General features: G+C 40.4%; 2 protein-coding genes across 5 annotated transcripts in view; one reads left to right on the plus strand and one right to left on the minus strand.

Annotated features, from left to right (window-relative positions):
* FOXP1 (forkhead box P1) overlaps nucleotides 1-17,545 on the minus strand; it is a 564,989-nt gene that overhangs the window by 272,300 nt on the left and 275,144 nt on the right. The gene's annotated exons all lie outside the window — the stretch shown is intronic.
* On the plus strand, nucleotides 6,822-7,255 carry LOC117036748 (low molecular weight phosphotyrosine protein phosphatase-like). Its single transcript, XM_033131914.1, is given in 2 exon segments — nucleotides 6,822-7,016; nucleotides 7,019-7,255. Coding segments are annotated over 2 exon segments (432 nt in total).

Below are 17,545 nucleotides of genomic sequence, written 5' to 3' on the forward strand. Positions count from 1 at the left end.
TAGAATTAGGCAGCCCTGAGTGCAAATGTCTGCCCTTCTGCTCACTAGCTACTGACTCTGAGCAAGTGACATCACCTTTCTGGACTTCAGTTTTCTCATCTGTAAAATGGATCATAATCATACCTGTAACTCATAAACCAGTCAGCAGGAGCAAAGTTGGCAATACATCTGAAATACCTAGCAGTCTGGATGCACAACAGGCCCCCCACGAAATAATGATTTTCACTGTGCTTGGCAATGTCCGTGGAGCCCTGACTGCCTAGTGTGCTCTGGGGGACACAAAAATAAGTTCCATAGGTTCTTACCCTCAGGCAAGAATACGTGGCTTTCAAATCTGAAAAGAACACAATAAAAGACAGAACAGACTTGAACAAAGGTTATAATGAAACACAAACACACACTTGTGGGAGCCCAGACAAAGGGGCGAGTCACACAGGCTGGGTGAAATTGAAAAGGCTTCATAGAAGTGATATCTGAGCCAAGCCTCCAAGGACAAATAGGATGTTATTATACGGGAGGAGGAAAAAAGAGGCAGATTGGCATCCAAAGCTGAAGGAAGCCATCACATCAGCCGCACAAGTGCACGGGCAGGACAAAAAGTGGTGTGACGTGCGCTTCACAAGGTCAAGGACCCAGTGGGAATCCATCAGTCTTGTGTCCTCTCTTAAGTCTTAGAAGAGGGCCAGGCCCACAAGAGGCACGTGGTGCTTATTTTGCGGCAGGCGAGAGTAGAGGAACAGCAGACAGACATAACGGGCCCAGGGTATGCAGATCCTTGAAGGTCTTGCTAGGAATCCAAGGTTTCATTCTACAGTAGGAAAGGCAATGAGAAGAACGGAGAGCAGGAAAGATACTTTACAGATTAAAGACACAGGGTTTGACCACGAGAAGGATATGGGAAGAGAACGGGAAAAGGGGGCAGTTCCCACGAAGCTTTAAGTCTGGGAACGCACTTTTTTGAACTGAAATGATGCTGTGTTTAAAACTATCACTGATAACGTCCATGAATTTGGACTGAAAAGAAATCTTTTGGACAATAGTCCTAAGAACGGGGTGAGCTGCCTCACGAGGCAGTTAGTATGTCATTCAAAGCCTTCCAATAGAAACCAGAAGAGCCCAGGCTTAAGACTACACCACTGTGTGACCTTGCAGAGGTTACATCACCCTCTATGTCTTAGTTTTATTATCTACAGAGGGTGGCAAAAATATGTATACGCATTTTAAGAAAGGAAAAAAGTGCATTAAAATTGTAATACAATGAATGATGCGAGCATTCATTTGATCAACGCCATCTTTTGAGCAAATGTCATATTACACATTGCTACCGTAATTCAATTCAACTTCAAAAAGCAATACATAGATAACATCTCTTAAAACGTGTACATTGTTTTGGCACCCCCGGTAGAAATGGGACCCACAGCAATATGTAAGGTTGTTAGAAGGACTAAAAAGCTAAGATATACTTAAAGGATTCAGAATGGCTCCTGGCACACAAAATGCTTCATGAATGTTACCTGCTATGATTCCTTTCGCTTTTCTTATTATTATCTACCAAGGATAGTGAAGAATGAGTCCCAGGGTCCCAAATGACTAAGTTCCCAATTCAAAGATCCTTATGTTGGAAGAAAACAACCCACGGCATCTGGAAAAAGGGGCTGACTCCAGTCAACTGCCAATATTCTACAGATGGACTAAGTGGTTTGTGGATGAACAATAGTATGAAGAAAAACTAATAGAAATCATGTTACGATAAAACAAAAATGCCTACAAATTAACAAAATGTATGTACATATACATATAAGAAGGCATCCACACTAAGAACTACAGATTAACCAAGAAACACCATGGGGAGTGCTTTGCTCTGCTGACTCAGCATGCTAGTTATGTCCCAAATCCCTTAGGACAAGGGTGCCTAGGCCACCCCACAGGTAAGCCACTTAGAGACACCGGAAGAGGGAATCCTGTTTGAGGCTCAGGATGCCTCCCAATTACATAGGGAAAGTGGGAAACCCAGTGAGGAAGAAGCAGCAGGAAACTAAGGACACTTTCCAACATTTACAGAGAAGGGAAGGGATGCAGAGAAGGAACTGGCACACCATGCTTTGTTGTTGCTATTTCAGGCAGAGTGCCCTTTTGGCCACGTTTTGTCCATGAAGTTATGTGATGGTTCATTTTTGTCAACTGGTATACATGTTTGTGTTTTACACTTTTGAATAAAGTCTGTTAAGCATTCATACATTCTTAAATATTACAGTAATTCTAATTACCGTATTTTGCCGTGTATAATGCACACTTTTTTGCCCAAATTTGTGAGGGAAAAATAAGGATGCACATTATACATGGGTAGTACTAATTCTGTATCTATATGAGATCTGACAATTACATCTGAGAACTTGTTGCAATGATGTTGCTAACCTTTTTTGATATCAGAGGGATTATTCATTAGGAATTTGTACCAACTGGACAGTTAACCAAGTTTATACTATTTGGAAGTGCTGAAAAGGCTGCGTGAAAAAATTAGACAAAAACGACCTGAACTTTTCGCCAACAATTCGTGGCTCTTGCATCAGGACAATGCACCAGCTTACACGGCACTATCTGTGAGGGAGTTTTTAGCCAGTAAACAAATAACTGTTTTGGAACACACTCCCTACTCACCTGATCTGACCCCCAATGACTTCTTTCTTTAGCCACAGACAAAGGAAATATTGAAAGGAAGACATTTTGCTGACATTCAGGACATCAAGGGTAAAATGATGACAGTTCTGATGGCCATTCCAGCAAAAGAGGTCCAAAGTTGCTTTGAAGGATGCACGAGGCGCTGGCGTCGGTGCATAGCTTCTCAAGGGGAGTACTTCGAAGGTGACCATAGTGATTTCAGCAATGAGGTGTGTAGCACTTTTTCTAGGATGAGTTCGTGAACATAATTGTCTGACCTCGTATAAATGTTTTTTAATTCTTTTATTTATGTTTATGAGTTCAAAGTGTAACTCTAGAAATTAATAACGATATCCATATGAAAATAATACACTGGAATACATTAATCAGTTTTGTTGAACTTGCAACGACGAAGAGTTCTTGGCCCCTCTATGATGCGTAAGAGTCGTAACTGGTACATAAAATTTCTTATACATAGTATCTGTTCTTGTGTTTTATAATTATTTGTTACATAAAAATACTTGTAACATAATATGTTAAAAAATAGATGCTAAAAATTCCTTTATTAAAAAAAGTACCTAAATGTAAACAAATAAAAATTTGAATTAAAAAATTAAAACGAAAGATGTTTTTCCCTGAAAGTTTGGGCTGAAACCGTGGGTGTGCATTATACACAGGAACACATTATACACGGCAAAATATGGTATTCCTGTTTCATATTTGGACCAATTTTTTTAACCCATTATGAATGTGGAAATTAGATTAAAACTCAAAGGAAACTAAAAGAGCACAAGCCCATAGCAAAAATAATTAAAATATGACAAAAGATGTGGGCATGACTTACATGGATGGTTAGGAAGGACAAAAAAATATCTCGAGAATCAAAATGTATAATTCAGCTGATTTCCTTTATTTCCACATTGAAAATATAAACCAAGGATGGCCCTTCATGTAGGAACGTGACACTGAGCAGCATCTCTGGGTCACCTTAAAGTTAAAATGGAATCTGCCCCTCACATATCAGGATGCATCATAGAGAATGAGTGAAGTGGGCAGTTGTGCAGAGCAAATCAAGGGTGGTGTGCTGAAGATACGGCACTGTCACTGTTTCCAGGTGGTCACCTCTCTGCGAGAGATGGGAAAAGACCTTAAAGAATCCACTGTAACCAGCCCTCCACCTTTCCATTTATTAACCGATAGAGGACACCAGAAGTTAGGAGCAAAACCTGAAATAGAATTTAGGTACATAACCATCTGCCTTTCCCCTAAGTGCAAATTGGTAATAAAGTTTCAAATTTGTTAAACCATTAACTGCATTTCCTTCTTTTGGGTATCCTTTTAAGCTAAGCAGGAGTTCCCCGGGGCACATTAAGGTAAAACAGAAAGAGCCCCTTACAATAAATACAGTTCAAGATAATAAGGCAAGGTATTACACAACCTATCATTTATACCTTTTGAAGTAATGCAGGTCCCTTGCAAAGCTGACGTACAGTCAAGGTAATTATCTTGCAGCACGTAAGTTTTAGACTGTATTCTATATTTAATAAATCTATATAAATAATGCCACTTTTAGTAAATTATCACTAAGTTTTCAACACAATATAAAACCCATTAATTAAAAAAAAAAATCTGAGTTTTTTTCAAACTTTAATTCCAGTTCTACAATATGGAACTAAGATCAATTCTTGTCCTTGGACATATTTAATTAGGAAAACAAAAATGAACAAAATGGTAAATCACAGGAAAAAAATCGGACCAGACCCAAGTATTGTAACAGAATCTATATTTGCTAAGATCTGATATAATGTTGTGGTTAACGTGATATTTTTCCCCCCCCCCGCTTCTTAGATATTGACACCTACGGACTCACTATTAAAGAAGCACAGACTAGCAAGACAGGTTACAAGCTCTGCAGACTAAAGTATGTTACTAAGTAGTCTAGGATGACTGCAAAAATAGTCACAGATTTCAAAATGACTCTATCTCTTGGTAGTTTGATCTCCTGCCCAGACAAGAAACACTAATGTTAATTATCAAGGGGACGCAGGCAGAAAGATTTTCCATTGTGAACTACTCTTATTTGGATCGTCATAGGTTCAAAACAAAGTCCAACTGCATAGCCTATGGAATATTCATTTCTCAACAAGAATTTCCACACAAGTTATGTGGAAATACACTTTTGGAACTGCCCTTCACACAAGTCCTGATTATTAAGTATCATTTATTAATTCATTCACCTATTTGTTCACTCAACAAATATTTGTCAACTCCCTACCACACATCACACACTGAATGCTAAGACTACAAAAAATATATGAGCCCAGCCTTCACCATAACTTTGGGGTTGGAGAAAGAGGGTTAGAATATGCCTAACACACCCAGAAATAAATAAGCAATATAATTTTTATACTCATGGTTTACCTCCAACATCAAATTTATGTAGAAAGAGGTTGCCCTTTAAAAGAAAAAAAAGTCAGCAGATCAAAAGCATCATTAATCACTGTCTCTTTTAAATTAAAAGGTTCGCAAAAAGGTGGGCAGGGAACCAATGTGGGAAACAAATCACTCCCATTGCTGAGTGAGGGTCAGAGTCTAAATGGGAGAGTCCCCGGTATTTACCCAGCTCATCTCCTGCGTAATGGATTCGGAGAAGAGATTTCCGCTGGGGCTCTGATAATTTGAGGCTTGCTTTTCCTTTTTAAAAATGACACTTGGGTGGTTACTCTAGTATTGTGACTGGTTTTAGAAATAAAACTTCCAAGTGTTCTCTCAATAAGGTTCTCTCCTTTGCTGATCTAACCTAGTAAATCCTGAGCCACTGCAAAGATGCTTCATTAATGATTCTTTGGGTGGCCTCCGAACTCCATTTGCAAAATGGCTAGCCCTTGTAAAGCAAATGCAAAACCCGCCCATATACCTGAAAAGGATTTCTCACACAGTGGCTGAAGAAATTAAAGAAACCCCAAGTGATTCATTTAAAATCAGGCCTATCTCAGGGAGGAGGAGCGCTCAGTTAGTGTTTTCCCCACCCCACCCCACCGCTCACCCCATTCTGTTCAGAACACTTCTGTCCACACTTGCACTGGACAGAATGGGTCAGGGTGCAGGGAGACAAGCATCGGGTCTCCTGCTGTGTACAAAGCACGGAGGGACTCAGCTTTGGCAGAGTCAGACAACCATTCTGTGAAATACCAGCCCAGAGGAGTTTAAAAACTAAACTAAAACAACAAAACCTTCTCTATGCTATGCCAGGAAAGCTGGGAATTTCAATAGCTGCTGAGAGGATGTAACCCTAGTTAGGATTTGGGGAATTTGGTTTTTATTGTTCTATTGCTGTTTATTGCCAACTTTGCTGTCCAATCATGCCTGGGGACTACTGTCCTTTAAAGCTCACAATCTTGCGCAATGCCTGTGACAAGAGACCCCCTCCACCACCACCCCTCCCCTCTCACCCCCCACACCCCCACCCCAATCCTTCCTCATACTGTGTAGTATTCAATTGGAAAGCTTATATTCATTACTCTTTTGTTTTCTTCTGTTTTTTTTTAATATAAATATGTCTGTGTTAGAAAGAACTATACATAAAAACATGACTTATGCGTTCACAGTCATAATGATGACAGGCACCATTTATTGAGCGTTTACCATGTGCTGGCACAGTGCTAAATGCTTCACATACCTTCTCACACTTACCCCTCTCAGCTGCAGAGTAAGTACTACTCATTTTCCATTTTAAAGTAGAGAAAACTGAGATCAAGATCATAGGAACAGTGAGTAGAAGAGTTGAAATTTGAACCTGCTAAACAGGTGATCAACCAGTCCCTCTTATGCTGAAACACTGAATAGAAGAAGGTAGTTGATGGAAGAGGGGGAGTCTGGGGAAGGTTTCAAAACTACAGCACAGCACAGCTAGTATCTACACTCAATGGTGAGAGACTGAGGGCCCGCCCCCAGTCTGTTCACGCCCCGTGACCTCCCCCTGGCTCTCCAGGGAATTTTGCACCACCTCCAAATCTGAAGCCTGACTGCACAGGCTCAAGACCCCATGCTCGCCCTGGACGGAGCTGAAGTCGGACGGCGAGGCGTGCACGGCTCAGTACGCATGCGCTGCACCAGAAACGCTACCAGGTAGTCCGTGGACGCCAGTGTGCTTGCGTGGGAAGATGGCCCAGCAGGTGCCCAAGTCAGGGCTGTTGGAGTGTCCAGGTAATATCTGTGGATCACCCATTGCAGAGGCAGTTTCCAGAATACTTGTAACTGATCAAAACGTTTCACATAATTGGTTAGACAGTGCAGTGACATCCACGTATGGAATAGGAAACCCTCCTGATTACCCAGGGCTTACCTGCTTCAAGAATTATAGCATGGTGCTCCCATGAACCACATTGCCCCCGCAGGTAAAGAAGGTGTTGCCACATTTGCTTATATACTGTGTATGGATGAAAGCAACCTGAGAGATTTGACTAGAAAAAGTAATCAAGCTAGAAACAGCAAAGCTATACTTGAACTACTTGGGAGCTGCAATCCACAAAAACAACTTATTATTGAAGACCCCTATCATGGGGATGACTCTAGCTTTGAAATAGTCTACCAGTAGTGCTGCAGAGCCTTCTCGGGGGAGGGGAAGGTCTGCTAGTTGTGCCGTCCCCCAGGCAGCCTGCCGCTGCTGCCCGCCTTTCCACATTTCTCAGACGAGTGTCAAAGAGTAAGAGTGTTCCAGAGATCAAGGCCAGTACTATTACTTCAGTTGACCTAATGTTTCTTATTTTTAAAAATAACTGTAGATGGAAGTCAGTTGTTGTGTTTGGCAAAAGAATAAATAAATATCTTTGATTCAGACAGTTTATGGGGCACATGATGTGTTCTGAGACTAGTGGAACCTCCCATTTTGCTCTAGTTATAAACAAAATTGTAGAGAAACCAAATAGAACATAATGAATTAAAACAACACGCTAAGGCCCAGGTCAACATGTGAGACTTGGAAGTCATCTGCTCTAGCTCTTCCCTAAGTCTGTGGAGGCCTTGAGGACCAACACCCTCTGTCCCCAGCACCACCTCTGTGCGCCAGCACGCCCCATTGAGTAACAGCAGCCCGTCCACAGAAACGCACGGCCTCGATGAGATGTGTTAATCACATATACTCGTTGTGCATATTTAAAAGACAGGAAAGATTCATGGAATTAATCTTTAGTACCTTGAATACTATCTAGTTTCTGTCTATCCAGTTTATTTCTAAGGAAGTCATCTTATTTACTCCCATTTGAGCCATTTTGCCTCTGCAAGTTTAATTATATCCAGAAAGAAGGATACATGTATGCTGGTTTGTCTTATAGTCAGACTGAGGAATGTGTCTGCTTTTAGATGCATGTATAACCCTAATGGCAAATATAAATTAGCTTTTAGGTAGAAAAGATAATTAAAAAGTTGGCAAAAGATATATATATATATATTTTTTTTACATTGGAATGCCTTAATATTGATATGGTAATAAATATTCTTTCATCAGGGCTTGATTTATAGGCATTATTGGTAATTTCTGTGTACTTTGGGATAACTAATGTAAAATTCATATGGCTATATGTCAGAAAAGATGTTTTCAAAATAAACTGGGGAAATTATAAAAATACAACTAAGAAAAAGATGGTGAAAAGCTGCAAGTGTTTCCTCTAAGATCTTGAACAGTACAAGCATGCCTACGATCACCATTTCTATTCGACATCATCTTGGAAGTACTAGTCACAGCAATCACACAAGAACAAGATATAAAAGGTATCTAATTCAGAAAGGATGAAGTAAAACTCTCGTTATTTGCAGATGGCATATTATATATAGAAAATCCTAAAGATCTACCAAAAAACTATTAGAACTAATAAATGAAGTCAGTAAAGTTGCTGGATACAAAAATCGGTTTACAGAAATTGTTGCGTTTCTATACACAAATAACAAACCATCAGAAGGAAAAATTAAGAAAACAATCCCATTTACAACTGCTCTATAAAGCATAAAATACAAGAAGTGAAAAACCTATACTCTGAAAACTATAAGACACAGGAGAAGATACAAATAAATGGAAGCTATACTGTGTTCATGGAAAAGAAGGATCAGTATTGTTAAAATGTCCTTACTACCTACAGCAATATACAGGTTCAATGCAATCCCTATTAAAATACCAATGGCATTCTTATCAGTACTAGAAAAACTAATCCTAAAATTTATATGAAACCACAGAAGACCCCAAAGAAACCTTAAGAAAAATCAAAGTGGAGGTATCATGCTCCCTGATTTCAAACTACACTACAAAGTTACAATAATCAAAACAGTATGATACTTGCACAAAAACACATGTATCAATGGAATGAAATAGAGAGCCCAGAAATAAATCCTTGCTTATATGATCAATTAATCTATAACAAAGGCGGCAAGGATATACCATGTGGTAAAAAGACGTATCTTCAATAAATGGTATTGGGAAAACTGGACAGATACATGCAAAAAGAATGAAATTGAACTGCTTTCTTATACCATATACAAACACAAGCTTAAAATGGATTAAAGACTTAAATGTAAAACCTGAAACCATAAAACTCATAGAAGAAAATATAAGCAGTAACTCTTTGACACTGGTCTTAGCAGTATTTTTTTTGGATATATGTCCTCAGGGAAGAGCAATAAAAGAAAAATAAACAAATAGGACTATGTCAAACTAAAATGTTTTTGCATAGTGAAGAAAACCATCGACAGAATGCAAAGACCACCTATTTAATGAACGGAGATATTTGAAAATGGTACATCCAATAAGGGGTTAATATCCAAAATATATAAGGAACTCATACAACTGTAAACACCAAAAAACCCCAAACAATCCAATTCAAAAATGGGCAGAGCACCTGAATAGATATTTCTCCAAAGAGGACATACAAATAGCCAATAGACATATGAAAAGATGCTCAACATCACTAATCATCAGGAAAATGCAAATTAAAACCACCAGATATCACCTCACACCTGTCAGAATGGCTATCATCAAAAAAATCAACAAACAAAAGCTGCTGGTGAAGACAGGGAGAAAAGGGAACCCTCTGCTAGGGGAAAAGCGGAGCTCTGCTAGTGGGATTGTGAATTGGTACAGCCCTATGGAAAATAATGGAGATTGCTCAAAAGACTAAAAACGACCATATGACCCAGCAATTCCACTCCTGGGTATTTATCCAAAGAAAACAAAACATTAATCTGAAAAGATACATGCACCCCTATGTTCACTGCGCACTATTTACAATAGCCAAGCTATGGAAGCAACCTAGGTGTGCATCAGTAGATGAACTGATAAAGAGGGTACATATATAGAATTGAATACCATATGATTTCACTTATATGTGGAACCTAAAAAAAGAACAAATGAATAAACAAAATAAAACAAAAACAGATCCATAGGTATAGAGAATAACCTGATGGTTGCCGAAGGGATGGGAAAAAAATAAAAATAAAAAAACGTTTTTTAATTCTGCAAAACCCCCACAAAACAACAACAAAAACGCCTGTAGCCCAGCTGACCTCACCAGTTGCTTATCCAATCTCCAGACCCCATTCTTCATCAGCACCAGGATCCCAATTTTATTTGGGCAGCAAAGTGCTCAAGTAGTTCAAATTTTTGTCATTTCAGGTTCTCTTGTCATTGGGAGTAGCCTGAAACATGGTCCTGGGCGATGAGATGTAGATAGCGGTCCAAAGGAAGAGCAAAAATAAGAAGGTAAATACAGGAAGTTGTATTTTATTTTACAAAGAAGCAAAATCTGGAGAAGAAACATCTTCGTCCTTTGCTCTTTCATCTACTTCCTGCCTGGAAACACACCTTTGATTTCTAAAGGTAGAGGGGCCACCTGCTGACCAGTAGAACAAAAATCATATGCAAAATGTGGTGGAGTGACAAGGAGCTCCAACTTGGAGGGTTCCCGGACTAGCTGCACCAGCCTTGGGGGCCTACTTCTAGACTGCTTGTTTTGTTAAAATTACCATCACCTCCATTTGACTGATCCAGGGGACTGTGGTCCGTGGGCCAAATCTGCAGTGCGTCTACCTAAAGTTTTATTGGAACATAGCCATGCCCATTGATTTAAGCATTGTCTATGGCTGTTTTCATGCGACAACAGCAGAGCTGGGTAGTTGTGAAGAGACTGGATAGCCAGCAAAAACCTAAAACATTTACTGTCAGGCTCTTCATAAAAAGAGTGCCAACCCCTGGATTAATCACTGTAGTCATGTTTCTGTTCCGTGCACACAAATTCAATCCTAATTGAAATATAGCCAGTCATGGGAAATTCCAAGTAAGTGGAAAATAAAAATGCTTCACTTCCTACTCGATAAATATTCCACAAATGCGTTTATCAAGTCCTACCATGTGCCAGATCCTTTGTGATCTGCTAGGCATAGAGAAGGGAACACTATCCCTGACCCTCCAGGAACTTGAAATCTTTGCGGATAGTCACATGCTAAAAGAATACCTTCAGAAATAATCACTTGTAATTTTAAGTGCTGGGAAAAACATAGGATGCTATGGAAACATATAATCAGGGACCCTAACACCAACTGAAAGAGAGAAATCATCTCTGGACGAGTGACAGTTACCTATGTTTCTACATAAAGCTGCTCCACCTACCCAGCTTCTAGTCACACATAAGCTATTCCTTGATGGAGATTTAGTCCTTTCTCCATGCTCCACTACAAAACTAATTAATAAGAACCAGCTTGAGCACACCCAAAGGGAACCCAGATTCTGAGAAGGCATCTGTCTAGAAAAATATCAATCAGTGACTTACAACATTTCCATATGACTATGAGTTATACATCCAGAGGTAGTTTTAAGGGGTAAAATATTTCGGCTTCTATATCCAATGGATAATTGAATTCTCGATGTAATTTTTGCATTAGTTCCCCCACGATCAAGCCTTATCATGGACAGTCAACAGTCCAAGAGACTTGCCCTGGAGTGACTTCTACAGAGAAGAAACTATTCTGCTCTTAAAGAAAAGCAAACAAAAGTGACGTTTTCTAAAACACATGCATTCAAAAGACCCATGGAATATTTGTGGTAAACTGCCAACAAATCTAAAAGCCGTAATTTCAGAATGCAGTCAAATGAGGATGAGAAATGCAAGATCCATAAAATCTTGACATTGGGATTGGAGAACCATGAACAGTCTTCCAGAGAAATTAGTTCAGTCCTTAAGTCCTAACAATTCTGAATACATTGCCACTTAGAAGGGCTCTACCATATTTCCCTGAAAATAAGACCTAGCCAGACAATCAGCTCTAATGCGTCTTTTGGAGCTAAAATTAATATAAGAGCCAGTGTTATGTTATGTTATATGTTATACTAATATTATATTATATTATATTATATTATATTATATTATATTATATTATATTATATTATATTATATTTTACATTATGTTATATAAGACCAGGTCTTACATTAATTTTTGCTCCAAAAGACGCATTAGAGCTGATTGTCCAGCCGGGTCTTATTTTCAGGGAAGCAGGGTGACTGAAATCTCTAATTGCTTCGGCACCTGCCCGCCCCTCGTCCCTCTCGGCTGGTTTGCTGAACACTGCAGTAGAAGTGGGCAAGGAAGTTCCCAGGATTCTCATCACTCCAGATTTCCAAGCACAAAACTGTCCATTAAACAGCTATTGATCACACTGTAGTTAGGTTGGATGTACAGAAATATGCAATAGTCCTTTATTAGGTACTCTGAACAATATGAAAAATAACTAACATCTTATTAGTAAGAGCACCAGGAACTGCACTTACTGCTTTTATTATTTATTCATTACTGTATTTAATTTTCATTCAAGTTGTACCTTTTTTATATGGGTACAATTTCCCCAATTTTATAGTTGAGGGAAGAGAAGCTCAGAGAGGTCAAGTAGCTTGCACAAGACCACACAGAGAGAAAGTCAGTGAGCTGGGATGAAGACCCAGTCCATCTGACTCTAGAGACTGCACACCTTACCACTTACACACTCAGAAGCTCCCTCCCTAAGCTTCCAGGCAAGAGGGCTCTACTTCTGTGAGGTACGAGCCCCAAATCCAGGGATCTAAAGGCGGTAGGCAAGGACTAGAGAAAAACAACACATTCTGCCCTCTTATCTTTCTCAGGAAATTTCTGGACTGCTTCTCTTTGGTCTAACAACAACAACAAGTACAACTTTCGCCAAAAACAACACGATAAGTCACATTTATTGAGAGCTGTGTTAGTGCTATAGGTACTTCCCGTAATTGACCAACGAGAACTCAGGAGACAAAGCATAGGACACAACAGGAGATACAGGGTACTTCTGCCTCCTTGATATCAAGGAAGACCCAAGAACTGATCAAAACAATGGCTTTCAGTTTCAAAAGCTACTCCCTTGGGAGTAAGCCCTGAGGAAAATCCATTTTCAAACAGTGGCACCCACTGCTAACATTCACTCATCCATTAGCTCATCGCTCGTCCTGGAGAGCCAGCTAGAAGGTTTTCCTTTAGGAAGAAACAGCTAGATGTGAGACAGAGATGCCTCAGCCAGTAGATGACTCGACGAATAATGTGTCTATCTCTGTCTCTCAAAGAGGCATAGAACAGAAAACATGAACAGTCGGAAAAGGAAGACTCGGGCTAGCTACTGCCCATTAACCTGTGAGTTTCTTAACGCTGTGGTTAAGCAACGGGCATGACTGACAGCAACGGGCATGAGCCATGAACAGCTGGACCAGCACCCAAAGACCTGATGAAGTGCGGCGGCAACTGAGAACAAAGTGACACATATATGAAGGTAGACCTCGTCAGAATCATGCAGGCGGAAGGGAGTGAAAAGCGAAGGTGGCATTTCAGGCATCAAAAGGTAGGAGTTTATTTTGCACCTAAGGAAACAGGTGAGGGCACCCCAAGTTGAGAACAAGGTTCCAAAGTGCAAGAGGTCATGTGGACTGAAAGACTAGAAAATTATGTGGGCTAACAACGAGGAACAGAGAATACAGTTCTGGCTCTAAAGCCCACTAAATGGTGGGTTCCATTTTTACAATAGGAAAGAATCCATTAGGGCTGTAAGGACAGACGTAGAGCTAAAAGAACAAGCAAAAGAAGAAGAAAGGAAGAAAATTAGCATTTAAGGTGCCTCGAAACGTGACAACAGTGGGAGAAAGTAACCAAGTCACCTAGCCCACGACTCACATCCACAAAGGGTCACAAATTTGGACTTTTAACGCTCTCTCCAAATCAAATGTAACCTCCAGTCACAGAAATACAGAAATACAAAGACAGGATTGAATTTCACCTTTCATCGAAGAACTTTAACCTTCAGCTCCATTATTGGATCACATCACCTAAATACATCAGAAGTAGTATTTTGGATAAATCATGTGCGTCATGCCATCATATTGCATTATATGTTGTGTGTGTGAAAACACTGAATGATTTAAGATAAATGTTGACAAGATACCCTCACTTCACACATCTATTTTGTGTTTGCAGTATGTACTAGTACTTCATGTGCCTTGAAACAATGGAAGTGGCCCAGGTCTCTCCTGGCTTCTGAGAGTCCTCCTTTAACAAATGTATGTGAAAAAGAGATTGGATATTAGATAATCTTAGAAAACTTGAAGAAGAAAACTTTTAAAGAAGTATTCTAAGAGAATTCACAAGGAAAACCGAAGGTAAGAGACCAATGTCTAGATCTCTGGGAGCATCAACCCGAGGCCACGCAAGTGCCACGCCCCAGAGGGCTATGAGGCGGCTGGGAGCAGCACTGCGGACGGAGGGGAATGGAAATGTCACACAGGTAGATGCCTTTGCTGATGTGTAGGGCAGAAAGCAACTATTGTATCAGGAAGGACAAGGTCATGCAGCTATGAGCAAGAACAGAGATACAATTTGCAAACGAGACAATAGGTGAGGGTGGGGGGCGTAATTATGTAAGACAAAAGGAGTCAAACCAGGCAAATGTTACCACTTCTGGTAGACAGGGCTAAGAGATGGCTTAAAATTCCCTGGGATTTCATAATTTTGAAATTATTTCAGCTTCTAAATTGCCATCAGTGAGATGAAGGAGGCCAAAAATAATTCTAAAAGTCAGATACAGTCCATCAAGGACACGAGACTAAGTATGCCGAGGTGCCTGAGAGTTGCCAAATGCTATTTCAGAGATTGCAAGGTGCTGGAAATGCCCCAGAAGTCTGGGAAAGGCAAGAGGTAAGGAAGCAACCCTCAAAAAATGATGAGCCAAGTAATTCAAGTGGATCTTCTTGCATTCCATACCAGGGGAGACACGGAGAGGAAATAATCTTCTGATCATCACTCTGAGAAGAACAAGTTACTAGGCAACAACCAACATGGTTTTCTGGAGACACATGGTGCCAGCCCCTCCGACCGAGTGACAAGTCAGGTAGATAAAGGGGAAATAAAAGATGTAATCTTATAGACTTCTGTTACTCTCCTGATTCTGTCCCTATGATATTCTCATCAGCGGGAAAGGAAGATGTGCGTTGGCACACCACACCCCTGGGGCGGTCACCACGGGTGTGCTGTCAACCTGGGGACGCCTAACAAGTGATGTTCCACAGGTGTCCCCCTTCCCACCAGGAGTATTTAACAGCTGTCAGTGAGAACCAAGAGCTCCCTGTGCCCAGCAAACCAGCCCACCATCGAATCCCAGGGTCTCCTATCGCCACCCTGCATCACCACTTCTCTGTTACCTAAGATGCAGCCCCGTGCTGCATCTCTGCAGAGTGAAATCCAAAATCTGGACGGCAACTGAACGTGGAGATGGAGCTCACTCTGCAGCAGCAGCGCTGGCCTTGCAGACTCCTCCTGGGCTCACCATGACTCAGAGTGCCTTTCTGTTGTTCATTTAGTGGCACATGATGGTGCACACAAACTCCAGGGACAATGACACAAATCAGTCCCGGGAGGCCTCAAGCTCAGAGTGGGCTCCAGGAAGGACAGGAAACTCAATCTGGGATCAGCCCACAGGTCTCCACCTGCAAAGAACAGCTCTAAAAGATGAGCTTTTAGAGGTGGAGTTCTGAATGTCATCTCGTAGACTGCTTTTCTGAAGCAGCAACTGACCCCAATCCAAAAGTGCCAGGAAGCAAACAAATTATCCCTCAAACGCCCTAGGAAAGTAACAATGAGATCACTTAATCAGGCAGAAAATAAGAAACTACAAAACTAAACTTCAAGTATGTTCATCTATACCACAATTAAAAATAAAATTCCGCCATAAAAAGGACATTCAAAAGGTTAGGTCCAGGATTGTGGCCATGTTGTTCTATCCTGAGGAGCCCAGTTGATTCAGTTTTATTACTAGACTCCCCACTTCTAAGGCCCTCACTATAAACATTTACAAATTTCATCTCAGCATTAGTACTAAACAATATTCATTAAGAATCTCACCAAAGTGCAACATGTAAGTAAATCAAACCTTTGATGCTCTATTTTGCAAATTTCATGGGCCACTAGGGATAATTAAAAGGGCAATTATATAAAGTTGGTGCAGTTTTGAGAAACAAATGACATTTTCTGCTTTAAAGCACTTGATAATTTGATATTTTGCTATTAGGGCCATCACGTGTACTTTTATAGACAGGCAGCCAAATAAACAATAAATGTTCCTTAACAGCCTCTAATGATTGTTTTTGCCCACTGATATCACTCACCATTCCAGTCCATAAATCATATGCTAAGAGATTAAGGTAAAGATAATGAAAAAGTATTAGAAGCTATTAAGCCAGACGAGGGGGGGAAGGGCTAAAAGCGTTGATTTCTTCTTTGCTTTTTGCAAAGACACCCGGCACAATCTGAGGCTCCGAATGTTGCAGTGGGGCTCAGTACGTCCCCGTGTTTAACCACCACGCTGAAGCCAGCAAAGTACATTACAGCTCATGAAAAATACAGCGAAGAAACTGCTAGTGGCAGAAGCATTTAACTTCCTTGTTAGCAGCCTCCCCCAAGTGGCACTTTTTCACCGGCAAGTTGTTTATTATGTTCCGTGCCAGGCAAAACTGATTAAATGGGGCTCTTAAGAATCAAAGCGTTATAAATTCATGGAAATACAGCAAGCAATAAATTCCATGGAATTAAAAGCTTACTAGTGCTATTAGCATTTCAGGGTGTTTGAATTGTTAATACTGATGTGCAAAAATGATGTGCCTCTAAGACAAGGCAGAGCGAGGCAGCACTTGCGAGCAGCTCAGAACGTTTTTGTATCAAAGAGACACAGGGACTTGGCAGTTGTTACAGCCACAGGAATGGAGGGGGGAGCAATTATCTCCAAACTTCTCATCAGCCCTAAAAAGTCAATCCCACAACAGAAAAGAGAAGGCACCAAATAAAGGTTTACATGCAGAGGAAAACAAGAGGAAAAATGTTATGCGAAGGATTTATGCTTATAATGAGTAGAGATATTCCATCTTAACAACTAAAAGGGGTGAAAGTTTAATGTTGTTACCTGGTCTTAGCAGGGAGGGGCGCAATGTGTTCTGACTGCACTGATCTTGGTTTTCATACAGGACAGGTTACCCCAAACCAGGTCCCAGAAAAGTTGTTAAGTAGGGAAGGGTACATCGATGAGGTGGCCAAAACATTTCCCTGGATTGCCATGTTTCATCTTTGACTCTTTATGGGGGTTTATCGAGTGTTATTCTAAAGTAACAACGGGTGAAAAAAATAAATTATTATGTCATTAGACAAATGATATCCTCCCAAGAACAAGACATGACTGCTAATTCTACTGCGCCCATCTCCTTTTTTCCAACAGAAATGCACATGAGGGTCTGTGCTAAGCAAATACAAATGTAGAAGAGAGAGAGACAGAAAAAATTAACGAGTGCTTCTTAAAAACTTAGATATTTTT

Source organism: Rhinolophus ferrumequinum, chromosome 17 (genome assembly GCF_004115265.2).
Source record: "Rhinolophus ferrumequinum isolate MPI-CBG mRhiFer1 chromosome 17, mRhiFer1_v1.p, whole genome shotgun sequence".
In the NCBI taxonomy this organism is placed as follows: domain Eukaryota; kingdom Metazoa; phylum Chordata; class Mammalia; order Chiroptera; family Rhinolophidae; genus Rhinolophus; species Rhinolophus ferrumequinum.